Genomic DNA, 27487 nt, shown 5'->3' on the forward strand with positions numbered 1-27487 from the left:
GCCCCAGCCGCTGTAAAACGCAGCGGGAGCCGCCCGGCTGCGGTCCCGGCGCAGGGCATCCTCCAGGACCCCGGGGTACCGCGGCGGCCCCAGCGGGCTCTGTGTGGGGCTCGGGGCGCCACGGGACCCCCGAGAGGGCGAACCTGGCCCTCCCCCGGTTCCCGGTCCCCCCTCCCTCCCTCCGGCCGGAGCGTCCCGCCGTCCCCCCTGACGGTGCGGAGCAGCAGAGCCCCGCTGCACAAAGCCCCCGGCTCCGCGGGAAGGGCGGCCCGTGCCCGGGCTCCTCCCCCGGCCCCTCCCCGGCGGCCGGGCCCGCGCCGAGGGAGCCGGAGCCGGCGCCGCGCAGCCCGCGGGGGGCGATGTGACCCGGGCGGCCGGGTGCGGTGCCGTGCGGGGCAGGCGGGCTCGGAGGGGGCACAGAGCGGGACTTCGAGCCGGGGGAAGATGTGGCTGAAGCCCGAGGAGGTGCTGCTGAAGAACGCCCTCAAGCTGTGGGTCACGCAGAAGAGCAGCGGCTACTTCATCCTGCAGCGGCGTCGGGGTCACGGAGACGGCGGCGGCCGCTTCACGGGTACCTGCGGGCGTGGGGTATCGGCGGGGCGCCGGGCCGGGCCGGACCGGGCCGGGTGGCAGATCCCCCCTGCGTCTGCCCCACGGGAACTTGGCCGCGCCGGGGCACCCGCCGGCGGGTCGGGCTGCGGGAAGCGGGAGCGGCCTCTTTGTTCGGGCCGGGCACGAGTGGCCCGACTCGGCGATAGCGGAGGCGCCGCGGGTCCCCCGCTGCGGGCAGTGCGGAGGCAGCCGCCGGCCGGGAGGTGCGGGCCGCCCCGGCTCCCCTCGAGCTGCCTGGGGAGCAGCTTCGCGTTTCTGCAGCCTTGAGCACCGCCGAAGCCACTTTTATTGTTACTTCCCCGCTCTCCCCTCCCGATGGGCTTCTCGGCGTGACTGAGGGCGGGCGCGGAGCCCGTCAGGAGGTGCGGAGCCGGTGCCCGTGGCCGGAGGATGCGGCCGGGGAGAGCCGCCCGGGAGTGCAGCCCGCGGGACGCGACGGAGGTCCCTGGGGCCGGCAGTGAGAGGTGCAGGGATGGTCCCGGGGGCACGCAGTGGGATGTGGTACCCGTGCCCCTCCGGGACCGTCCGCGACCTGCCGCTCGCCTCCCCTTTCTATAACGAGGGCTATATAAGTACACATAGGACTCCTGGCTTTTGGGCGAGACATGACATTGCGGGGCGGGGGTTATGAATTCACTGTTGTGTGAAGTGCCTTCTGTCTTATTTTTTGCATTAATTCTGCTCCGGGTTATGGTGGCTGTAGATCGGGCACGTTATATCCATGTGGCACTCCAGATACGTGTAGTGAAGGGTGTGCACGGAGTTATTCACGCTCTACCCTCGCAACAGTATGGATCCGTGAATAACTCCGGCGAGAATGATGTGTTAGGCTGCGCTGACGTTGTAGCATAGGGAATTTGGGCCAAACTTTTGGTTCGAAGACAGCAGCAACTGAATTCAAATAAACAATGCTTTGGAGAATTAATATCGTTTAACAGTGTAGTTCTTACTAAAAAGCAAACCAGGCTGTTTTGAATATTATAAAGTGAGAAGTTTTAATGGTAGCTTATATATTTGAAAGAATTGTCAGGTATTTTAACAATCAGTATTTTCTGTGGAATTTAAAAAGCTGCATTACCACGTTCAGTATTTATGTTATGAAAATCTTTTTTTCCTGAACTATTGACCCTTGCCATTTGATAATACTGCTTTCTGCATTGTTGCCTTTTTTAATTGGATCTTATCCTACCTGTCCATAAAGTGCACAAAACTTGAACTGTGGCTTGGTAGATTGCATGCTGTCAATGTATCACTAATGAAATGGAAGTTTTGCCAGCAAGTTAAAACACTTAACCTCCTATTTTCTTCTGCCCTGTTTGGAAGTCAGGCCGCTCTTTTGTGACAGTAAAGACGATGTGGATTAATTTTCAGAGTTAAAAATAGCCGTTTTACAGCTGCTTGATTTAGGTCCAGGACAATCATGAGGTTCAGTTTCACAAATGTTAATGCCTTGCGCCTGAGCTTTTCACTACAGAAATTTGCAAGCTTAAACCAAACAAACTGCTTTTCTCTCTGGTTCAGTTTCAGGTGAATCATTTTGCTGAATCTACAGTGCACAGGCTTGCTCAAATCTCTTTTGGCTGGCAAAGAAAGCCACTCCTGTCTTGCACATTTTTCCAAGGGAACTGTAGGTTCTGACAGTCTCTTAAACCATTTGGAAACGTTTGTATTTCAAAGGGCTTAAGAATTTGAGTCCTAAAACCAAAGTGCAGGAGTTACAGAGCATTTGATATGGCTGGGGTTAGATAGTGTAATTTTATTTTTTCAGTTTTTACTTGCAGTGAAGGAAATGGAGATGGGTGCTGAGAAACAGCAAGGCTTTGCTGGTGTGTGTTTGCTTTCAGTGCAAAACTTATCTCCTGATTCTTGCTTTACATGACTGTAGAGACACTTAATTAGTACATGTCTTTCCCAAACTGGCAGAAGGGCAGTAAAGCTCTGCCACATTTCAGAGTATGATTTACCAAGTGGCAAAGCCAAAAGCTAGAAGTTTTTGTCTGTGTTACTGGGGAAGCAAAGCTTAAGTGAGAACAATATCCAAATCTGTTTTCCCTTTAATAACTTGATCCCTGGGCAACTGCAGTTACATTTTATGAAAAGAAGTTCAAAGATGTGAAGATTTGGTACATGAGAGCAGGTGCCACAGCAGAAGAGGATCTCAGCTCCTGCAGGGGAGGAGGAGGATGCCATATCCTGAGGCTGTGTTAGACCTAGGTAGGATCAGCAGAACAAAACTCTGAGAATGTTAGATTTCATACAAGTGTAGATGGAGCAGCTGACCACCTATGACATAATTTGCTTTCAGCAGGGTGGAAAGGTGTGATGCCTGAGTTGCCCTTGTGCATGTTGCCACAACATGGTATTTGCACTGAACCTGTGTGAGGACATCTGTTTTATGGCCCAATTCTCATATTTGCCTGTCTCTTTCTTCTAGGACTCTTCTTTGTTCTTACCAGGGCATTTTAACTATTAGGTAAGAGTAAGTTAGCACAGCTGGAGGGTGTATTTTATGTGGATTTAATTCCTGAAGAATGCACTAAAGACAGTCTCTTGCACAAAAGTGCTTTTTCCCCCATATCTGTGTTTCTTTGTGTACTGTGTTTTTGTCAGACGCTGAGCAGATGTTTGTGAGTGAGAGACTCTATTTCCTACTGTTATTTAATTTGTGTCCTAGGGCAGTTCCCAAATGCACACTGGGCTTGCAAGCAGAGGGTACAAACAATGATGGGGGTTGTATTTAACTCTTCATTGCTTCCCCAGTCTTGTTCTGGTTTTTGTCTCCTTAGGGATGTGCTTTTTGAAGTAAATGTTTAACTTGCTCCTTTACCTGGATCTCTTCTTGACAGCTCTGCTGGTCAGAGACTTAATAAGAAAATTGAAAATGTTTAGAAATACTTTAAAAATCTGAATTGCAATTTTTAATTTAATGACTAATTTTAAGTTACAGATTTAAACAATTATTTAGCTCATCAATATCAGTTGATTTTGGAGTTTTCTTTGCCTAATTGTAGAGCACTGTAGTGATCCCTACAGAAAAAGATTTGTAATGTAGCCATGATTAACAGATCAGAGTTAATTGGATTTAATTCATACTGATGTCTTTGGTTCTGACATTACATATTAATGATAAGCTTGATATGACAGTAGTAAAAAATACTGTCAAATGCCTTATGGTAAATACTGCAAGATGGTTTAGCCTTTAAATGAATCACTACTTTAATTTTTAGGAAGGGATATTGAAATCTTTATGCACCTTCCTCTTTGATTAGTTTTCTGCATTTTGACAGCAAAACTGCTTGTTCTGGGATATGTTGGGAAGGATTTTATCAGGAGTGCTGGACTGAGAGTAGTCTTTCACTCTTCCTGAGCAGCTAGTGTTGCAGTTTTTGTTTATACAGTGCTTCACATTGCACACTCTTAGCATATAAAAACCCACTTAGCAACACTTGTGAATTTTTCCTTTTATAAATAAGGTTAAATAAGACCTTAAAATGAACTCTTGTTTCAAGCAGCTTTTTGTCTGGTTGAGATACAGTGCTTCTTTAACTTCTTGCTTGAAGTAGATCAATAAAAAATTATGTTTTGTTCTTGTTTTACCCATGTTTTTAATTTAGCTATGATATTTTTCCCTACTCTTCTAGCTTCCATTTTCAGCTCAGGGCACTTTCCAAGCTGGATATAGTTTTGCATTATTTGAAACTTGCAGAGAACTAACATTTTAAAAGGAAATTAATTTATTTTTTAGTTCTTACAAAACTTTTTTGGTTCACAACTTTAAATATAATAGACTGGCAGAAAAAACATCTTCTGTATATGAATCTAAGCCTTATTATTGCTTTAATAAATATAAATGTGGTAGGCATGGTAAATACATTTCCAAGCTCCATCTTTAATGGAGCTTGGAGGATTTAATTTTTTCTCTTAAATAAATTTTTTGCAGGGCAATAGCTTTTGAACTCACCTACCAACTACCTCTTGAGTGGAGAACTGTCTAGTTTGTGTGATAAGACCTTTCTTCCTTATTTTCCCTTTGCTTGGGTGTTAGTTTTTATAAGGCATACAGAGAAATGGCTACTGATAAGCTCTGTAAAATTTTCCTGGAAATGAAAAATTAAAAGATCTTTTGCTGCTCTTTCATACTCTACTGTCCAAGCAGTCCTGTAATCATTGTCAATAGTTCAGCTTTTGGTGGCCCTGCACATCTCCCAAGGTCTGAAGTAAATAATTTCATAATGGGAAAGGCAGTAAGAGGACCACAGTAGATGAAGATTGCTGCAGCTCAGATGGGGAATTCATCTAGATTGCCCCTATTCATTACATTGTAGCAGAGGAGGGTCCAAAATACCTCAAGACTTGGATTTTTACCAGGGAATGCAAATAAGAATCCCCATACTTTTTTTTTTTTTTTTTTCTTTCTGGAGAGGCAAAAGGCGAAATTAGTAGCCTGTCATATTAAACGAATTATTCATTATCAAATATCATAATCAATATTCATTATAAAAATATCATAATCATATAATTATCAAATAGAATAATATTAAAAGGCCTATCCCAATACAGTTTTCAGAAAAGTGTTCCTTTTTGTCTTAATATATGTTCAGGATACCAAAATAAGTTAGACTCAATCTCAGCACAAATGAAGAAAACCCCAAACCCAAGAGTACACTTTCATTTTAAATTAAGCAGTTTGAGGAGAGGAAGGTGCCACAATACTGATGTTAATAGAGGATATTGGTAATGGTTACTGTCAGTATTCATGGTTTTGTTTCCTTAAGGAACAGCTCTCTGAAGCCTTGCACAGGAGAAGGAGAAATATGCATACTTTATTGAAAGCTTGGACTCTTGTCAAAACATTATCTAGCCTTGCCCACAACTGGAATTCAGATCAGCAGGTTTTTTTTTTTCCTTTTTTTCCTCTCTTTATTTTACTGTAACATTTTTTTAAGGAGAATGCATATTTAGAAGTGCTTTCCCAAGAGGATGGCTTCTCCATTACAGTGTTTGGCCAAGAGGCATGACCTGGAAGGACAGGAGCAGGGTGCCAAGCTACCACCTGCAAAGCTGGGCACCCCAGTTCCTGACCTCTGAGCCCCTGAGCTGTGTGTGCCACTCTGGCCCCCTCTGCTTGCCTTTCTGGGGTGAGTTACCTGCTCCTGAGCACTGCTGTGGTGCTGAGATGGCTAAGGGGAAATGCAGGTGCTTGTGTTGTAATGTTAGCAGTGTGTTAAGTGCCAGTATTAAAGGTGAGGAAATACCTGTGCTTGGAAAGGAGGAGCTGGGTTGTGTCTGCACAGGGACTGACCACCACCTTGTGCAAGACTAATCCAGTAAACCCTACAGTGGCTTTTTATTTTCATGATGTGGAGGCCAAATGGCACAGAAAAAGGCAGGAAAATCCTAGAATGATTTGGGCTGGAAGGACCTTAAAGACCATCTAGTTCCAACCCCCCTGCCAAGGGCAGGGACTGCTCCCACTAGAGCAGGTTGCTCAGAGCCCATCCAGCCTGGCCTTCAGCACTTCCAACACAGGGCATCCACAGTTTCTCTGGGCAACCTGATTCAGTGTCTCACCACCCTTGCAGGAAAAAATGTCTTCCCTATAAAATAAATGAACATGTCAGTGGTGGGTGAGTTAGTGTAGCACTAGTTTGGTCTATTCAGCATTATTTACAGTACCCACCGAAAAAGAGACTTTTTTATACTCCCCTGAGTAGTGGTGCATGTTTGAATAATCTACAGGGCTGCAGCAGCAACTGGTATATCCCATCTTCTTGTGCATATTCAGGTGGAAAACAGTTTCAGGTATTTTTACTTGTAACATGAGAACCAAAGCATTTGGCTCAGTGGCCTTCAGGGTTATAAAAATAGGCTTGGCTTGAGCTGGACTGATGGCAGAGGACTGAGATAAGCAGCTGTGAGTGCTTTGCCATGGCAGCATGCCCACCTGGGGAAACAGCCCGTGGGGAAGCTGTGCTGGGGAGAAATAATCAGTGCTCCAGGGTGGGGATGCCATTTCCACCATTCCAGGAGAGACAGTTCATAATTCATCTCACTTCTTCCTCCTGTGTGGTCTCTCCCTCTGCATGTGGTGGTCTGACACAAGCACTTAGCATCACATCCAGGGATAGGGGAGTCATGGGGACCATGGGACACCAGCCCCCACGAGACTTGCTTGAGCTCCCCACATTTCTCATGTCCACCTTCTCTCCATAGCACTGGGACCTTGCATAATGATTAAGTATTTTGTTACAATTTGTTTCTACATACCAGGTTGAAAAAAGTCCCAATTCAACAGAAACCAATTTACCCAGTGGCACTGTTTGATCTGGCAAGGTCTGTGCTAGAAGTAATGTAAGGGTTTGGATGTTGGGTATTTTCCTGGGTGAATAAATACTTGGAGCATTAGGTCTTTATGCTGAAATCTAATGTTGTCTGTGCTTATCTTTCAGTGTGGTGAGCCCTTATCATTTCAAAGGAAACAGAGCCTTCCTACAGCCGTTGCAGGAGTCCTCCTTCATCCTTTTTCTTATGTACTTACCCAAATAAGTTTTGCAACTCCTTTTTTCTGGTGGTAGAAGTGTAATAAATACTTTTGAATGGGTACTGTACTGGATCAAAACCTGTTTATACAATTTTGCAGAATTCAACAAAGACAGTGTGGTTGCATTAAGCCGTTATTATTAGCAGCTTTGCATAACTGATGGTGTTATTATCCATCAAAACCATGGATTTTAGGGTGGCCTGAGTGAAATCAACAACCCACTAAACATCTGAGTTTTGAACTTTTAGAGAAATCAAATGATATGAAAGATCTAGAGATGTCCCCAATCATTTATGCTGGGGGCCACCACTGGCCAACAGTAGCTTCATGACCCCTGCCCTGGGCTGTATCCTACCTTGGTGTGGCTCAAAAGCTTCCACCTTAGCCTGGAATGCCCAGGGCTGGCACTCCCTGGGTGAGGATAGAGGCTGCAGTGGTGCTCACTGCATCTCAGCCCTGGGTGATGGTCACAAGTTAGGGCTCCTGCGTGGGGAGGTGGTTGAGGCCTGATGAGAATCAGCTTCATGGTCCTCCCATGCCTCTCTCAGCAAGGACATTGGTCCTAGGGAGAGCTTCCGAGATGCCTTGCAGAGCCAGGCAAGCAATCTGTGCTATTTGGTGCTGTCCCAGGAGTGCCCTTTGGCCAGGCTGAGCTTATCCTGGTGTGAAAAGCAGCTTTCTGTTCCAGCTAGAGCCCAGGGATGGCAGGGGTAGGGAATGGGTACATCCATGTGTCCCTCCCTGTGTTCTGCCTGGAGGTGGGCTGTTCCTTCAGGCAGTTTGCTTGCCTCCCCTAGCATGGCTAATTGCTGCCCACCATGGCTCTTCTGAGACACTAATTGTTTGTAAATCATTGCAGGATGGAGGAAGCTATGTGGAGAAGTGTAATTAGGATTCGGGGTATGAAGTGCTTCTCTGCCTCAAAAAGCCAAGATTAATTCTGCTTTATTGAAGCTGTTCAATTTCACTGTCCTTAAAAAAAACCTCCACCTTTATTTTTATGATCATGTGAATTGTTTGATTTGTTCTTTTCTCCCAATTCACATGCCTAAACAGCTTAGAGTGATTCTTGCAGCTATTAACTCTCCTTGTAAAACTGCAGCCACTGGGAAGCAGCCTGTACTGTTAGCTCCTCCACTTCCTGGAAGAGCTTTCTCCTTTCCAGTAAGAGTACAGCTTTTTTCAGACAACTGGGCTTATTTTTCTTTCTTCTCCCTGCTTTCTCTGGTGGAGCAGATGTAGCAAGCAGCAGTGAGCTCCCGAGGATGAATTTGAAGGCATGCTTTTTTCTTCATGGTTTCGCACTGGAGCAATGCTGCTCTGTGACTGTAATTGTAAATTCCCCAATTTGCTGGTTTTGTCTTACAAAAATAACCTAGTCTGACTGAGAAAAAAGGGTATGAGTACTTAAAACATGGCTTTGGCATGATATGAGTGAGTGTAGCCACCAAGTGCTCTTTTTCATGTCCCTGCAGATCAGTCACTGCAGTCCCTAGAGACCATGTGGTGCCATAATTTTCTTGACTTTGGAAGTGCCAGGTTCCTGCAGCTGAGAGAAACCTCAGCTTTGGAGTCCCTGAACATCTTGGCAATCTGGTTTGGGTCCTTGTGTGGTGGTGGTCCTGTGCCTGTTTTCTTGGAAGGGCTAGATGTGGCAAATACTCTTCAGTCAGGCATTGTTGCACATCTGTCTCAGGTGCAGTGGAAATCTCAAGGTTTTTTTTTTTTTTTTTCAAAGTAGACTTAGGAGAAGAGGAAGGACAGTTTTCTCTCTGCTTCAAACTTCTGCAGCAGTCACTTTGTTTGTACAGTGACTAAAGGTGTTCCCCAGGATGCTGGAGATGCAGTCAGGACTCTGTCTTCTCTGTCACCCCTTTCATTTTGGTAGAGAGGGTGTAAGTGCTTGATTTGGGAAGTTCATGGCTGTGTGGGAACAGGTGCCTCTGTGCATCTGACCCTCTGTTCCCCAGATTTTAAAAGCGCTATCAGAATTTCTTACTGACCAATTGCAGATACCACATGTAATTGCTTCTTGGAGCTACACTGGCTTTCATTCCCCACTTTGTAATGGATGGATGAGTTCATGTTAATCAAAAGATCTGGCTGTGGTGACTAAGTGTCTTACTTAAAAACCAAGGAGAACTGAAAGGGTAACAATGCTGAGTGTTGTGACACTGCAGGCTTCCTTATCACTTAGATTTAAATCTCCTTTTTTTTTCTTCTCCCCTTCCTTCTTCCCCCAGTGCCCCCCTTCACTTCCCACCCCCCCCCCACCAAAAAAAAAAAAAAAAAAGGCAAGCAGTTTTGGTCTTATCCCTTTTTGTTTATTTTTTTTTGGGAGGGTTTTATTAACTTGTTAGTCCTGGACTCCTAAGTCCCTCTGTCTTGCAGCATGGTTTAGCTGCTGAAGTGGCCACCCCATTTTTGAGTAGTTCTCAAAAAATTTCCCTTTAAGGCCTTTCATATATGATGGAGGTAGGTAGAAATCATCTTGCTGTATGTAGAGGGTATCTTGGACTGCCTCTTGAATATTGTCTTAAAAGATGGAAATAACAGATGGTTTTTCAGTTTGAGTTTCGAGTTCGGCTTTACTCACCCTCTGCCCCATGTCTTGGAAGTTTAAAATGATTTTAGAAATCCCACATAGATGATTAACAGTGATTTGGGAAAGGAGCCTGCATTCTTTAATTTGAAAGATATGGAACTTTAGTAGAAGTTGGTATAAAGTTAACCTAATGTAAACATGTTCCTTTTACTAGATTAGTTATGAACATGACACAAGAGAAATTGTAATGCAATCTTTTATCTTTAAGTGGGGGAAGAAACCATATCTTTAAAGATGAAGAGTAGTGCACTTTTGATAGTTCATTTGAGAACCTGATGCTTATAGAAATATCCTTGATTAATTTTTATATGTGTGTGAAGAAATGCTCAGCAAATCCATAGTGCATGATGTCCTGTTTGTGTTCTATTTGGTTACAGGTTGACCTCTGTAAAGGAGAGACAGTACCTACCTGTTGTAGAATTTGAAATTGTTTCATACTAATTTTAAACTTAAATTTATTTCTTGTATTGTATCCATTGTATGCACATACATTTGATACAAGTAGATGTGTTTTACTTGAAGGTGTTTTCTTTACTCAAGCAACCAAATATGCATGAAAGTAGATGTTTCAGTGAAATAAAAACTACCAAATAAAGCATGGGATTTCTAGTGAGTTTTCCAGATATGTTTTATAAATATACTTCTGAAAAATATAGATAGATGTTGCCTCTATCTGAAATCCAGCTTCCAGCTAAAGTGTTTAGATTTATTGAGAACGTATAACTTCAGTAGAAAAGTGTCTTTCCCCTTCTCCTGTCTTCTTCTCCATATGTGTCAAAAGTATGCATATTACACCAGACATCTGCATATGAATTTTAGCCTAAAAATATTCCTTCTGCATGAAGAAACTTGCACCTTTTGAGGAACCTGCAATGTTCTGTCAGTGGTCTTTCGTGAGAGGCTTTGTAAACCAATGTCTGCAGCTTTCCATAGTACAGTTAGTGTATGGTTATTTGCTTTTCCTGAAATGCTTTTCTGTGTCTTGGGAGGTCAGAAAATGGACAAGAAGTTGGTGAAGTGGCTCATTAAAGGGGAAGAGCTACTCTGAATTTTAAGTTCCTCCCAAAAATCTTGTCTCATATAGGATGAAAAAAAAAAAAAGAGTTTTGGGAAGAAAACCAGGGTAGCAGTTCTCTTTTCCTCTTCTGCTTCTGTTTCCTTTTCATTTTTTGCTGTCTTGAATTATAGATGGTTTCACTTTCATCTATGATGTGGAAGAAGTCTGCCTCACCCTGACTGAAGGCAAGCTGATGTGTCAATATGTGAGCCAGAGGCTCTTAATGTAATTTATCTTGCTAGCCAGATACCCTTCTGTTTTTTAAACACATTCTGTTTTATAAAAGACCTTCCATGGAACCAACTGATTGGACATGTTATGAGGCAGGTGTTTGCTCACAAGCTGGGTATTTTTCATAGCAGAAGTTTCAACATCAGTGTACTGTTGTTTGTTTCTTCACTCAGGGATCTTTAGGTTGGTTGTTTTTCAATCTTATGATGCAAAAGTTACCCCGAATTAATTATGAGGCAACTTACACTGGAAAAAAATTGCCTCTAGTTTTGGTAATTTTCTTGCTACCACAGTTTCAACTAAATTATCATATTGGCCAGGGTGTGTATATTAATGTTGAATCCTTTTCATGCTTCTGCAAATGCACTCTTAGTAATCTCTTTTTTCTGTTCTCTATCTATCTCTGTCTGTCTCTCAGCCAAAAAATAAAGGAGCCTCTAAACACGGGGATGGGACCCACTCTTTGTGCTGGCTCAACTTTAGCAGTACTTGCTCTTATTTTCCTTTGCTCCCCTTATGACCCCACTGCAGCCTCTCCTGGCAGAGGTGGGACAGGACAGGACTCCTTGTGGGTGGCTTAGGATTTATGTGTGGAGTTGCTGTTCCCTTGCAAAGCACTCACAGAGGGGCCAGGCCACCTGGGCTTTATTCTGGCAGGTATCCTGATGGCCATGCTCTTTTTCTTCTCTTTGTGTCTTAGTTCTGGCTCCTCTTTGTCATCCTGAGTTAATATTTTAGCTATGGATAGTTTAGAAATGGGAGGTGATTATTTCTTTGTACAGTTGAAGGAGGAATGGTTTTCTTTTTAATAGTTTGTAAGCAAAATGGAAATTGTAAGCAGAAGTAAACAGTGAGAAGAGGAATTGGGTTTTCTGGTCTGTTATTCAGGAAGAGAAAAAGGAATTAATTTTGCACAGGCTAAGAATTAGTAAGGCAAAACTTTGCAGCTACTTCTGTGCTGTCATGTGTTTGTTTCATGGTTTCTGAAAGGAAAAAAAGATATTTCACAAATTAGATTTTCATTTAGCATTCTCTAGGGATTTTGGTAGCACTTGCTGTTAGTTGACTTTTTTCTATGACTTTAGTGAAATGAAAAAGAATCTTTCTCCTAAGCCTATCATCAATTCTGAAATTTGAAAGTTAAATTCTATTTCTGTTCTCTGCATCATTAAATGCTTTCTTTAATCCAATGTTTTGAAGACTGCACACTAAAGTTTTCTGCATACTGCTTTCTGTGAGCACAGCTAATTTGATACCTTTTATACTAGGATGAGTTTTTATGCTTTTTTCTTGTAGTTATAGGAGAGCATGTAGCAATTTCAGATACTATATATGTCATCAGTCTGCAAATTCAGAGCTCCATTTTAAACAGATGGGTGTAATATGTGTTCACATATTTAAGTGAGACGCGCGCTGCTGTTGAAGAGTGTTTCACTGTACAGTTTTAAGACATATTGTGTCCAACTTCTGCTTGGTTTTGAAAGCATCATTGATGTTTTGTGTGTGTGCAAGGAGGAAGTATTTAATGTAATTTTCTTTGCTCTCAGGTTATTGATGCTGTTCCATGTGAGCTTCTTACAGCTCCTGGACCCGAAAGTGGTTCAAATGCTGTTTGGTTGTGTTATACTCAAATTAATTAGCTGTCATTTGTTATCCCAGTGAGAAGGCAATTAGGACTTTGTAGGTCTCTATTATTTCCATTAATCACTTGGGTGATGGACTGGAGAATGCCATATTTAAAACAGCATGTGGTGCCAAGGGCTGGCAAACCTTTTGGAGATGGAGATTAGTTCCTTTTGTGTTGGGTTAATGGTGAAGAAACAAAAATACTACAGGTTTAAAAAGTTACATGTGCAAAGAGAAAAAAGTATCACAGAAAACTTCCTAGATACTGTAGGGATAAAACAAACATGATAAGCTGTTCCTCCCTCTCTGCCATCCCTCTCCTTAGGAGATTGTGTCTCTGCAGAATGCACAGGAAAATTGAGTATAAAGCTGCCCTGAATTTCTATTTGTAAGCACCTTAAACCAATTCTGAGTTACTTTAATATGCCAGCTTGCATGTGTAAATCATGGCATTCAGATAACTTTTTCATGGATAGCTTGGTTTTACCTGTTCAGGGGAATGGGTAGCAAGAAACTCCAGGTGTCCTCCAGACTGGAAAGTCTTTTTTGGCGTTAGCAATTGCTGCAGCTCTTCAAAATGAATTTGTCTGTACTGAAATCAAGTGGTGATTTGCAGTGGAATACTGCTGCAAGCTTTCTTGGATACAGTGGTAGGTATGCAAGATACAGGAGGTGATCTTCCCTTCTGCCAGTGGCTGAGACTTCAGGAGCAGTGAGCATCAGGTCCAGTTGAGTGTTGTTCTTAAAGATAAGCTGGAGAGAGTCCAGTGTAAGTTCAAGAGCAGTGAGCTGTTTGAAAAACATGACCAAAAAGGAATAGATGAGATGATTTGGATTTCTTTAGAAATAGAGAAATCATTAAACCATGAAAATTTTTTGTTATGTTGAACATTAGTATCAGAAGTGCCTGTGGCCAATTACTCTGCATGTTCCAGGGAGCAAGATTAATTTCCAGCAAGAAAGTTTAAGATTGTGGTAGTTGACTTGTTTGTTTAGGGTAGGGTTATTTGTTAGGGTTTTTGTTTGGTTTTGGTTTGTGTTTTGTTTGGTTAGTTTTTGTCTTTTTTGTTTGTTTGTTTGGTTTGGTTTTTGTTTGGTTTTTTTTGTAAGAATATTTAATAAAAATAGTGGAAGAGGCTACCTGGAGAAATTGTTGTATCTTGATTGTGGCAGGTTTTGAAGAACAGGTTAGACAAACACCACTTACAGCATAGGTGTATTTATCCAACTTCAGAGCAGGGCTGGAACTGTAACTTCTTAAGATGCCCTCAGGTCTTTCCACTTCAGTTCTGTGGTTATATTCATATATATGAGGCAAAACCAGAAATGCAGAGGATTCTATATGCTTTTGATCTTCTAATCTGGTTTGCCTTTTGCCCTCTGAGCACCTGTAAATTAGAAGATAAAACTGGGGAAGAATCGTTACATTCTGGATTTTAGTTTTATGGCTGTAACTGTGAAACAGCTTCCAGGCTACAGAAGTGAGAACTGGCGTTAATCCTCTTTTCCCCCATTTTCTTTGCAGGTCGCTTGGTTGGTGCCCTGGACGCTGTGTTAGACTCTAATGCCCGCGTTGCTCCATTTCGAATTTTACTCCAAGTTCCAGGCTCTCAGGTTTACTCTGCCATTGCATGTGGTGAGTTATTGAATGGATCAGAAGTTTACTGGGCCATAGCTATTGGTGAGTCACAGACAGAAAACCCCAAACTGATTCTGAGCATGGTCAGTGTCTGCATGTCCAGGAAGCTCAAGGTAACCCCAGCTAGTTGTGTGTGTGTGGAAAGCTTGTTTAACAACCAAATTAACCTCTGGTTAAAATCACTGAAAAAGTGTTGCCTAGGAACATTAAGTTTCAATGGAAAACTTGTTTAGCTGAGGGTGGTTTGCTGCTTTCATTTTCTCTGCTGCAAAGTAGTGTGGTTCTGTTCCTATGCATGTCTTTTCCTGCAGAAGTGGTCATCCCTTACAGCAAGAAGCTACTTAGTCTAGGCTTTCACCAGCCCAGTCCTGCACTTGCTTACTGTGAAATATCTTCACACACTTTGCTATAATGAAATATACCTGGAACATTTGGAAGATTTAGGAGGTAAAGTTGTTGGAGAGAGAGAATGTCAAATCCCTGATCTGTTATGCACTGATCCCTTTTGCAATGTTTCTGCAACTTTTGAAAGTCAGGCTCATCTTCAGGAACGCGATATTAACATGAGTTGTAGCAACCTTGCCATGACCCAGTAAAAGCCATCTGAAGTTCCATTCATCCCACTGTTGCTTGGTCAGTGTGTAGGGCTGTTCTTTTCTCTTCTGCTCCCATGTAAAAAGTCCTAGCACTGAAATTTACAGCAGTTTTATTTTGGGAATGGTTCAAAGCTGTGACTGGGGAGCATGAGGAAGCATCTCTTTAATGAGAGGATGGCCAGATGCTGGAACAGGATTCCTTCTGAGAGGTGGTTGATGTCCCACCAGACCTGCCAGTGTTTAAGAGGCATTTGGACAAAGTCCTTAATAACTTCAGTTTTTGGTCTGTCCTGAAGTGGTCAGGCAGTTGGACTAGATGATTCCCAGGATTTCAAAGAAAACAAGAAAAGCTTTTTGAAATGCATTAATAACAAAAGGAAAACAAAGAATAATGTGGGCCTGTTACTAAATGAACAGATTGCCCAGAGTGGTTGTGGAGTGTCCCTTACTGGGAACTTCCAAGGGCCATTTGGACACAATCTTGTGCAATGTGTTCTGGGATAACCTTGCTTGACCAGGGAGGTTGAACCTGATGACCCATTGAGGTCCCTTCCAACCCTTTCCATTCTGTGATTGTTGTAGATCCCTTCCAACTGACAATATGCTGTCCTATTCTGTTCTTTCTTATACAGATCAAGCAATGAAATAGTTAGGTAATGTAAATGTTAACGTGTCATTTATAGTGTTTGACATAGCAGTCCCTTAAGTGGAGGAGTCATAAGTTTATATATTCATCCTAATCCTTTTCTCTCTACATGCTCATCCAGCAATTTTTCCTTGGTTCAGCAGAGATCCCTCTGCATGTTCCCTATTAATACTGGGAATTTTTCCCTGGGCCAGATGTGTGTATGAAGAGGCTTGCATAAAGTCCATTTGGGCTATTTTTATTTTGGCTAGGTTTTCTTTGTTTTGCAATTGCTCTGTGCTTTCTATCCCTCCTCCCCTCCTTTTTATATTTAAGTAATGCCCTCTCATGGAGAAATTTAAGAGCTTCATGCTGTTACAGTCCTGTGATGAAACCAGGTAGCTTCCACTGGAAAAGGTTTCATGGCTTCCTGATTATTTGAACATATGCAATACTACTTTCTGGGGCTGATCCTTGCCCCACCCACACTCTTACTGCACACAGAATTTGGTGTGGTTTTTTGATTTTGGTTTTTTATTTTTTGAAGGAACTACAAATTACAAACTTGCTGGGTTGGAATGGCTAAGGATTTTGCTGAGACAAACTTACATGATTAATGTTTTCTAAAATTCTCTTTGGCTCTTCTGAATGGATGCTCATCCCTGAGAAAATGAGATTTACAGTAATAGAGCGGAAAGCAGAGGGTCTGTTTTGTGTGCTGCATGGGGAGAACACGCCCAGATGCCAGAGCTGCGCAGAAGTAAAGAACCATGGAGCAGAAGCTGTTTGTGAATAATATTGCTGCTGTGAAACCCTGACATGAGTGTCCAGGGGAGAGCTGGCAATAGGAGGCAGAGGAGCATCACCCCAGCCCCTTCTTGGGAAGCTGGAGAAGGACATTCCCCAGACAGAAGTGGCCAGTTCCTGCTGCTGTACAGTGAGGGCAAGGAGCAGTTCCAGGAACTCCTTCCAGTCTCTCCTCTCCAGTGTAACTTAATTGTGGATAGCCATCATGTCATCAGGCAGTTAATTAAAATGACATTTTGCATTGTATGTTGGCAGCCCTCTGTTCCAGGAGCTGTAGGCTTAAATGATAATATATGCATAAGGGCCAGGTCTGTTACAGACATTTGCAAATCTCAGGGGGGTGCTAGGAAATCTGATCCCTGCACGGCTGTTTTGGCAGAGATGTTTTAATCCAGATGGTTAATCACATTATACCAGTACAGGAAAAAAAAAGTCTAACCTCACCCCTTGTGTAGAGCCACTTGAATTTTCCTTTCAGAAGGCTCATGGGCAAAAAAGAAACTCAAGACTCAGTCAAGCAAAGTTGGTTTTAGGAGAGGGAGAGCAAAGGATTTGGTGAAAAGTGGGTTTAAAGAAAAGATTCTGAGGAATCAGGCAGTGGTTTGCCAAAACACTTGACATGAGCAGATGAAGAAGGTGGTAGAAGGTGGAATAAAATGCTGTGCAGAACATCAGCACAGGAAGAGGAATAAGGAATGGAAATAAGAGATTGGCAGTGCTTGGGTCAAATCACAGAACAACTTTAAACTATGAAATACAGATTATAAATAAAGAAGGGACTCAAAAAATTGAGTTGGCCTGACCAAATGAAAGGGCCAAAATGATCTTTTGGTATTTGAGCAGAAACCCTGGGGGCAGGCAGGAGATACTGCAGGAGTCCCTGTGGAGTATAGCTGCTGCCTGGGCTCAGAGCAGTCCCAGCAGTGGGGATGCTACTGTGAAAGGGATCTTGCTCTCAGCTTATTTCACAAGAGGCAGCCTGACAGCTTGCCCATACACTTGGTATCTTGTAGGTTACTCAGAAATAAAAAGTCAACTCAGTATTTGCTTTGTGCAGCCATTTCAATATAAAATTACTCTTATTTCTGGTATTCTTAAACATTTATATCATTTGTTTTCTTGACCTAAAAGGCTTTTAAGTGTCTCTAATTGTATGATTTTTAAATTTAAATTTAACCTTGATTAATGATATTTAAGAAGTTCCATTACAAGTCCTTCCTGTCAGGGAAGTTAAAGCATGGAAGGTTTCCCTGCCAGCTGGCATTCTGCATGGAAAACAGAGCAGAGGGAAATGGAAAATCCTCACCTAAATTTATCATTTTTTGTTGTTGTGAGGCAACATGATGCATCACTAATGTACAGACAAAACAAATCTTGAGATAATGGGTCTTTTATTTGAGATTAATTTTATTATTATATCCATGTGTGATTTGTATTTCTCTTACATACAGCTATTTCTCTTCTTTCTTCCACAAGCAAGGCACTAGGAGAAGCACCTATTGCTGCCTTTACTTTTTTACCTATAATTTCTAGTTACTGACCAGTAAGATCTGGAGGGCTCAGATTTTCCCTTGTTGGCCCTGTATGGTGCCCATCTTGCTGTGACTTTTCTGTCCTCGTGCCATGCAGAGACAATTCAGTTTCAAGCAGAAGGAGCCAAAGCAGATCAGTAATGAGTGAAATATTATTTCTGGAGTTAGTGTGAACAGATTAGATTTATAGAACCAGCAAACCCCTCAGGTGTTTAGAGAAAGAAGCTTTAAAGATTTGAAAAGCTGTATTAGTCAAAGATTTCTGTTTGCTTTATTTCTTCCCCAAACTGTAGAAATGTGCTCTTGTAGAACCTTTAGGTGCTGCTGAACCAAACTCTTTTTTAGGTACTTTATTTATTGTAGAGGGTTTTGTATTCCTCTCAAAGGGTGGGCATGTGTTTGTGTGTGGGCTGTGTGTGTGCATGTGTGTATTGAGGGAGGGAGAGAGGAAGATCAGGGACTTTTGGGAGCAGGACATAAATCAAAGGTTTCCAGTGGCCACTTAGAGAATGTCATGTCAGAATAAGCTGCAGTCTGGCAGCTCAGGATGAAGTTTTGATGTTTTTTCTGCTTTGACTTTTAATGCAGCATTTGCTGGCTGAGAGCATTCGAGAAGATAAAACTAAAAGCCCTAAAACTAATTCTCTAAAACAATGACGTTTTTGTTTTTCTCTAACTATGCTGCTATGAATGAGACCTTTTTGACCTGTTTGCTACTAAGAATTCTGAGGTTGAAAGTTCAATTTCTCATAATGAATTTATGGAATAGTGCATTTTATGACTTTTTTTCCTCCCTTCCTTGTAATTTTATATTGCAGGATTAGTTTCAATATACTATTTTTTTGCTTTTCTAGGTGCCACTGCAGAGGAAATAAACCAGCACTGGGAATGGCTGGAACAAAACTTGCTCCATACTTTGTCTGTGTTTGACAATAAAGAAGATATTGTTAGTTTTGTCAAAGGGAAAGTCAAGGTAAGGAAACTGTCTCACTTGCACCCTCCCCTGTCCAATTACATGTGGTTTATTAGAAGAATGTCATGAAGTTGTTGTCACTCATGCTTGGTTTTAACCATAAAAACATGACTTGTTTTCTATGTGGCTCTTGCACCTGATGTGGCCAGCACATGAAGCTGCTGGCTCGCCACAGGGTTGGAGAAATGAGCATCCTTTTGTAAGGTTAAAGAATTTTAAAAGTAAAGGAATTTTGTGACCATAAATCAGATTAAAAATAACAATGGTGTGTGGGGAGTAACTTAGAAAGCCTGGAGTCCTGAGCTCTGCTTTTAATGAAATACAAGCTCTAAGAGGAGCTTGGTGATGTCTGGATGGGGGTGTGGGTTCACTGGTGGCTGCTGTACCTCAGGTCCTGCTACAAGCTTTTTCTTACTAAGAGTTTTAATGGGATGCTCTTCCCTCCATAGCCTCTTTTTCAGTTTGGAAATTTTGTAGGAACATAATGTATTTGTGAATTTCAACCTTGTTGCTGTAAGCTCTGTGGGCTCTGAATCTGGGGAAGAGGACAAAACCAAAACATCACTGTACAAATCCTAGTTTTTATCCTGCTTTCTTTAAAAAAGGCATATTGTCTTAAGTGCACTGAAATACCAAATACAATTAATCTCTCTTGATAACACAGTGACAGCCTGTTACCTAGCAGAATACATATCTAAAATTCTTCAGGTTTCATGAGTTAATGTTAAATCCAGGTTTTAGACCCTTGCACCTGCTGAAGACTTTTAGCACGTTAGGACTGCTTGGTAGTTACAAACTATAGCAGGTGCTGTAACACATGGATTATTTGTCTGCATGGTGCAATACATACTTAACTCCTTTGTTGTAATACCACTATTAAAAATCTGAAATCTTAATTACATTTATGTAGATGTTCTTGAAACAGTGTTTGTAATGGTTCCAAGCATGCCTCAAGTTGTTGACACATCTGACTGCTTTGCTTCTTCATAGGTAAATAGTACTGGTCAGTAGCCACAACTGTTACTCTATTTTTACTCTGTGTATACAAAATAAGAGCAGTCATAAGCCATAGTGAAAGTGCACAGATACAGTTCTGCCAGACTTGTTGAAAAAACTATGAATAAGGTAAAGAAGGCCCCAATAGTCTTGCTTTGGGAGCATTCAAAATGTATGAGAGATGCAAGCGCCAGAGAAATTTCTCCATGTGTGAAAACTGCGAATTGACTGGAATTTCTTTGTTGCATTATTAGAATTAGAAAGTGTTGCATTATTAGAATTTGAATGGGCAGCTTGTAGCAGCTTGCCTGAGTGTGAGTGTCATAGCTTTATGCTGACATATGGTCTTGTCCTGGGCTCAGGCACTGATTGCAGAGGAAACAAGCAGCAAACTGGCTGAGCAGGAGGAGGACCCTGAGAAGTTCCGAGAAGCCCTGGTGAAATTTGAATCCAGATTTAATTTTCCTGAAGCAGAGAAGTTGATCACCTATTATTCCTGTTGCTGTTGGAAAGGAAAAGTTCCTCGGCAAGGCTGGCTTTATTTGAGCATCAATCATCTCTGTTTTTATTCCTTCTTCCTGGGCAAAGAATGTAAGTGTAAATGCATAAGGAATCTTATGCTGGGGAGAGATAGAAATACATTTAAAAGCAAGAATAGCCAGAGTTCTTATGAAAAGCCTAGCTGACCTCTGGAGTTTAGTTTCTGAGTTTTTAGTTATTAGGTGAAAAATCCTGTTTAATTAAATTTTCACTTCAGCCTTTTTGTTTTAATATGAATCCAGTAATTAAAATAACGCTGCAAGAGCACACAGACATGGTTGCTACCTGGTTTTTCTTTTTGCCATGGTGAAGCAACCTTAAGATGTAGCAGACCTCCTAGAAGTTCTAAAATGAGGAGTTTTAGTGCTGAAAATGGTAAGGATGGGTCCCTCCCACAGGCAGGGAAGCAGTCACCACATTGCAGCAGGGTGGTAGGGGAAGGGCTGGTGGGGCCAGAGGTGCCTGAGTCAAGCTGCCTGCCTGAAGAAATCCCAGGACAAATAAAAGGAATGTGCCCTGGAGAACCAGGTGAAAATTCAGAGCTTTTAAGGAAAAACAACAGCAATTTAGGGATTTGTTTGTGTTTCTGAATGGCAGTGCAGTAAGGTCACAAGAAGCATATCCTGAGGCTTTTTGGCCCTTCAGATGGTTCAGCAAGTTCTAAGGATTTAGCTGAGGTGTTCTTCTACAGAGAAAGAATTGTGTGAATGAAAAGCCTGACAGAATAGATATAAGAAGGTAAAAATAAAAGTAACAGATGTAAAAATGAATGTAGCCATTTAAACTATAGCATTTCTCTGTTTAGTAAAATTGTGCATAAACCTCTAGCCTTTCAAGGCCTGTTTATCCTGCTGGAACTTAAACAAAGTCAGCAATAGAAACCTATACTGCTGTAAATATAGCAATGTTTGTCAGATCAGTTAGGAAAACTTTGCCATATTCCAACTGGATTTAATATTGAGATATAGCTGTAGATTTAGAAATGAAGTTCATCTTAAGAAAGATAGTAGCTTGTAATTTCTAAGACTGAAAACATACAAAGACATGCTTAGAGCTGGAGGCCCTTTCTTCCCTTATATTATTTCAAGCTACTTATTTTGTCATATCACCAAAGATGGGAGAATTATATTTGAAGTGCAGCTAAGTTTGTTATTCATTATAAAAACAAAAGTTGAGTTATGCTGGGAAGAACAGAATGGAATTTCTTCATATACTAGATATGTGAGTTCTTGTTTAATCCCCTTGTTTTCTGGTTAGTATTAAATTCTTTGTCAATCATTTCTTATTATTATTATTGCAGGTTTTCTCTTATTAAATCTGAGAGAGCCAGTCTGCCAAAGCACACAAAGCAGAAATTATACTTATTAATGATAGATAACAGTGGAAGGAGGAGGGAGAGTGAAAAACCCTTTATATGGTTCCAAAAATTTTGTTTATGTAATACCACAGATTGTTAAATGATAATGGAAATACAATATCATGTTGTATTGTTTAAGAAGAGATTTCTTCTCATGTCTTTAATGATATTCATTAGGAAAATCAATGAAAAAAACCCCAAAACAACCCAAACCAAACAAACAATTACATGTTTGCAACTTTTTATTTTGACCATGGAAAATGCAGTGTTCATTCAGCAGTGCAGTCAGTCACATTGTCTTTGTGTTCCCATACATTTACATGGAAATGTGAGAAAACCCCCTGAATTTTCTTTTGGTTAAACAAACTTCCCTAGCTCAGTGGGAAGCAGCATATATGCTGAAATGATTCTCACTTCCTTGATTGTGATAAAGCAGATTACTTCTCTTTCTAGCCTAATGTTTTGTCATGTTTATGAAATATTTGTATTACAGGGAATAATCCAGATTTAATACAGTTCTGGTTGTTACTATTTGAGAAGCCGATGCTGATTACATGCAGAACAAGTGATTCATTGCCTTTGTCTTTTTCAGGCAGCAATCACAAATGAAATCTGGTTATATCTGGTCTTCAAAATATTGCTAAGAAATCACATTTATTGTGTTCTTCAATACTACACAGAGAAAAAACTCAATATATGAGTTGCAATAAAATTAGATCTCAATTCTGTTTTACCTCTATAAAAATCCCCCCAAATCATAGAATGAAACCTCTTTATAGGCAAAGTGTTAAGTCTTCTGCTTCTGGCAAGTCTTTTCCCTTCTTTTGTTTCAGTTTGTGTTGAAGTGACCTGGAATGTGATATTAGAATCTGTTTTCAACTTCTCATAAAATTAATTTACGGCTCATGTGAATATAAACTCCATGGAAATTTTTTTTCCAGGACAAGTCCCCTTTTATCTTAACTTCCAAGTGTTTGTAGGATTTCAGAGGTTTAGATCATCAGATAGCTTGGAAGGGTGTGCCAAGGTTTCTTCATGTTTTTAATTAAATTTGTGTTTTTCTGAAACTTCGAAGACTTTGTACCTTTTATCAGTGGCTCGAGTCCTGTACATGCTGTTGTGCTTTTTCTGTAACCAGCACTGTGGAGCCGGTGTGACTCTGACCTGCCTGAACAGCAGTGCTGTTGCTGCAGCATTATTTAATCTTTCTTCCCTTGGCTGGGCTGGTGCAGTTGATTTTATGATCATTTGCAACAGTCTCTGCATGTTGATGCAGCTGTGCTGTATTTAAGTAAGAAAAAATGCAATCTGTAAATAATCTTGACAGCTGTGGTTCATGTAGTACAGAAAACTTGCTGAGGGTAGCTCCTTAGGTAATGAATGATCTTTGGTAAGTGTCATATATATATGACAATGTTTGTTATTACTGCCTTTTTATTGCTTTATTGGCATCAGGAGACCAGCTAGGGATGTTAAGGGGTGTAGTCTTGATGTTATTGGCACAGAGAAATCTGGGAAGTTTCCAACAGTTGTTAAGAAGAAATTGAATCTATTTTAAAGTCCTTTCTAGCCTAATTTCTACCCAGAGATTCATATGAGAGGCGAGTAACATCCTGCAGTAGTTATCTAAAGTAAGCTGATTCTGTTTCCACTTGTATTTATATGATTCAACAGCTTTAAGTATAGAGAACAGTGTCCTTCACTTCTTGTTCTCTATAAACAAGCCTGACTGCAGTTAATGTTTAGGGCAAGATGTGCCCTGTGCATCTTTTCAGTAAAAAGTAACCAAATGGAAAGATCCCAAATGCTAGGCAGCTTTTTTAATGTCTTGTTTATAGTCGTAATTACACTTTATAGCAGTCTCCAAAAAAGCTTTCTTTTGGAGGGGAGTTAGCTTTATTTTAAAACCCAAAGTAACTGTGCATGTAATTGGTTTTCCACCTGCCTAGTGTTTTGTTTCTAGGAGATAACAAAGCTTTTCCCTCTTACCTCTGTATTCTGGAGATGAACTGTTTCTTCTGGTGGAAAGGAAGCAGGCTGCAGAAATGACTTGTAAAGGAGTTAGGAGCACAGGGTATGGCAGATGTTCTGCAAAGGCACCACTCCCCAGCCTAGCATTTCTTGTGAAGATAGTTAAAATTGAGGGAGAGATTCTGAAAAAGGAGTGGGTGAGATTGAATGCAGAGTCATAACAGACATTTCAGCATGTGCTTGGCCTTGCCCATAAAAATTTCTCTCTCTCCTCTTTGGTTTGCTTTTCATTCTGAATTTGATTGTTTCCCAAATCTGAAAGATGGAACCAAAGTTTCCAACACACTTTTGCTCTTCTCTTGGATTGCAGTGAAACTTATCATTCCTTGGGTTGAGGTCCAGAAGCTGGAAAGAACCTCCAATGTCTTCATGACGGACACAGTCCGTGTCACCACAGCAAACAAAGAGCGCGACTTCTCCACCTTCCTCAATATCTCTGAGGCTTTCAGGATCATGGAGCAGCTGGCAGATGTGACACTCCGTAGGCTGCTGGATAATGAAATCTTTGAACTGGATCCAGGCCTGCAGGATCCTACTCAGATTACTAAGAGGTAAAAAGCTCAACTGCCTTATGAGCAATAGTGGGATTCATGGTTTGGTGTGTTAGCTGGGTAAGATTTCAAAGCTTTGTTTGATTGGATGCAAAAGAGACTTCATAGTTTGTTATGGTGTATCCAAAAGGTGCATTTTAACTTTATGCAAGATACATTTTTGACTTTATATTCTTCCCTTAAACAGCACAAAGTTTCAAAAATACTGTTCCCTGTGAGAACTGGAGTTCCCATAGAAGGGAAGAGTGCAGCAAGGGATATTTTCCATCTTCTCTGAAGAGCAGCATTATTTTGCTTAAATTTTTGGTAATATGTAGGGTTTCCTAGTGCCTTCAGTTCTCTGGAATTACTGCTTTTGGTCACATCTGAAACATGGAATTCCCACTAGTGTGATTGCCATAGCCAATTTAGTGAGCAGTTACAGGTATTACAACACACAGTTGTGGTACTGCTGTTGTCAGCTCTACCCCTTGGATCCCTGAAATGCATCCCTGCGTTCCTCTCCCACTACAGAAATGCATTTGGCTCTCAGGGAAAGATTGATGGCTAGTTCTCTGCTGGTAGCACAAAACATAACTCTGTGTTTTATTTGCTGCTTCGAGAAAGGGGGAGGGAAGCTGCCCTGAGGAATTTTAGGTGGGCAGGATGGAATAGCCCTAACTGGAATTTGCCTGGGGCATCAAGGTTAAGGTGCTAATTTAAAATACTTCTTTTCTGAATGGGATGTTTGTGGAGCAGTTATCTCCTCTTGAATCATGCTCTTTCCTGCTCTTCCTTCCTCTCCCTCTGCCAGGGGTATGAAGGGAATCACACAGGTGTTGCTTCCTGACTAAAACATAAGGAATGCATGGTATCATTTCCAAAAATGAGAGACCAGTAGCCATTTTATTGTTTCTGAGGTACATTTTTACAGTGGTGGTGGGCCTGTATCTCAGCTAAACACTTCTGCAAAGTTTCATAATGGAGTTTAAAACAATAAAATGGACTTCCTCTGCAATTTCATATATACACACAGTAAAGAAAATCAGTGACACCGGTGAGCAACCATAAACATCTTTGCAGGCTTTTTTAATAACCAGGGTTCCTCGGATACAAGAGCTACCACTTTTTTTACACTATGTATGTAACTTGGGTTTTTTAACATTGGAGGCTTTTGGCTCAAGAGATGTAGGGATGTGTACTTTAGCTAATGCAGAACATGGCTGTGGTAGGTTGTATCTCAGCCCCTTTCCATGGTTTACCATTTTATGTTCCTCTTGCTTTTGAGCTGAAAAGTTAGATGCAAGAAGAGAAATCCAGAGGAGATGTAACAAAACTCCCCTCTCCTGGGGAGAGATATTTTTCAGCATCTACCAATTTTTGTCATTGTCATTTCCCAAAATAGTCTTTGAATCAGGGGTACTAACTGAATGGAAAGAAAATAAAATTACAGTTTTAAAGAAAAGTATAAGCTTAGTAATATGCTATAAAAAGGGGCTCTCAGGGAATCATCTTGTAAGTACCTTGTGGCATTTTTGAAAAGCAGTGTGCCCATTAGCGGTCAAGCAAGAGAAACCATCCCACACACTTATTCAAACTGGTTCTCTCTCTCCTTCCCTCCAACTAAAGAATAAAAAAGAAAGTAAAAGGAACACAGGGAGAAGGAAGGACAAGAATATATTTACTGGAGATTTCCCGGTCAAGATGTTCTCTGACATGTGCTGTGACTTGGGATGGCATGGATGATACCAAAATCCCATTTCCTCTGCATGAATTAGGTAGTGGTTGGATAAGTTGCTGTTTCTGGTGCCCTTTGTCCCACTTCAGCAACCACTTTGATGTAAGGTGATTAAGCAAGACTGTAGTTTGACTAGTGGATAAACTGGTTTTTAGTGTTAACATGTTTTGGGGGGAATGTTTTACTTTCTTGGTGAATGAAGTTTTGGTTGCTGTTTTTTTTTCTTGAAGCCATTTTAGTACTACAAGAGCAATTACTTTTCTCTCAACATGTTCCCTCTAATTCTAATTGTTAATTCTTGTACATGATTTGGAAGCAAATAATAATCTACAAAAATGAAAGCAGACATACACATCATTTGAACTATTCTAGCTCTGACAAATTAATGAAGTTGTAGATGTCTTGTGTTTGCTAGGCTTTCTTTTGTGAGAGGCTTGTTTCAATATCTTTATTTTTATAAAAATACATTTTCAGTGCTGTCATGATCTGTATATTCTACAGTCTGAAAACCATAAACCTTTGCCATTCCTGAGGCTCTTGGAGTCATCTTCCTGAGCAGTGGAGGGATGGGACTCAGAGAGGCTGTGGGATTAGGCCCACAGCCTGTGGCACAAATTATATCATGGCCAGAGTCAAATAAGTCAGTATGCAATTTTTTGTGCTGTTTAATGAAATTATTATGCACAGAACAATGAATTATGAAGGGATTAATGGCAATGGAGGTAATTGCCATAAAAAGCAAAGTAAAGTTGATGTGTTTGGTACCTACAAATGCCATTTCTTGTAGGCATATGTATGTGCCATAGAATTTTACTGGAACACATATGGTAACTATTTTTTCTTTAAAAAAAAAAGGCTGCAGCAGTTTCTGGTATAGGTTTCTTGTACTTCTAATTTCCATCTCTTTCAGGATGTAAAAGTACCCATTTAATTTCTCAAATGTAGTGAGAAATTCTCCAGAGCAGAACCCACAATTTAAAAGCTTTAGTGCTGGTGTAAGTAAGGTTTCAACAGTGTGATATGTTTTCCCAGGCTCTAACCACATCAAGTTTTTTTCTTCATGTTTAACTGTGAATTACCAATGAGAATGACTTTGCTTCATGTGAAGGCAAAGAAGGTTGTTAACACTGATCTAAGCCCAATGGAAACTGTTTCAAGTATCCTGAGTCATAAATGTCACTTCAATCTGCATTTATTCCTTCAGAGAGAGAATCTGAGAATGCTTTAAACCTTGAGCAACAAGCAGAATGTGACTAGAAAAAAACTTCCTTTTATTGCATGTCTGTAGCAAAAAGTAGGGTTTGGGTTATCTCTTTCTGATTGCCTAATGTGTTTTTTAGGATTTGCAGTAATGGGCATATCAAGATCCATACCAGTACTTCACTGTTCTGTCACTGAGAAGTCTGAGGTCTAACTTGAATCTTCCACACTTTTTGGGTCTGCCACTTTTT

The 27487-nt window shown here is 41.1% G+C and overlaps 1 protein-coding gene across 2 annotated transcripts in view; it reads left to right on the top strand.

Annotated features, from left to right (window-relative positions):
- The first annotated feature begins 312 nt into the window (after positions 1–312).
- TBC1D8 (TBC1 domain family member 8) overlaps positions 313–27487 on the top strand; it is a 49256-nt gene continuing 22081 nt past the window's right edge. For both annotated transcript variants that reach the window (XM_071430791.1, XM_071430792.1), the window contains exons 1-5: positions 313–571; positions 14198–14308; positions 18726–18844; positions 20203–20431; positions 24079–24319. In XM_071430791.1, coding sequence (XP_071286892.1) covers positions 445–571; positions 14198–14308; positions 18726–18844; positions 20203–20431; positions 24079–24319 — 827 coding nt within the window. In that variant the 5' untranslated portion in view covers positions 313–444. The remainder of the gene's footprint in view (positions 572–14197; positions 14309–18725; positions 18845–20202; positions 20432–24078; positions 24320–27487) is intronic.

This window comes from Agelaius tricolor, unplaced genomic scaffold (genome assembly GCF_023055355.1).
Source record: "Agelaius tricolor isolate 1412-34295 unplaced genomic scaffold, bAgeTri1.0.p SCAF_7, whole genome shotgun sequence".
Lineage (NCBI taxonomy): Eukaryota > Metazoa > Chordata > Aves > Passeriformes > Icteridae > Agelaius > Agelaius tricolor.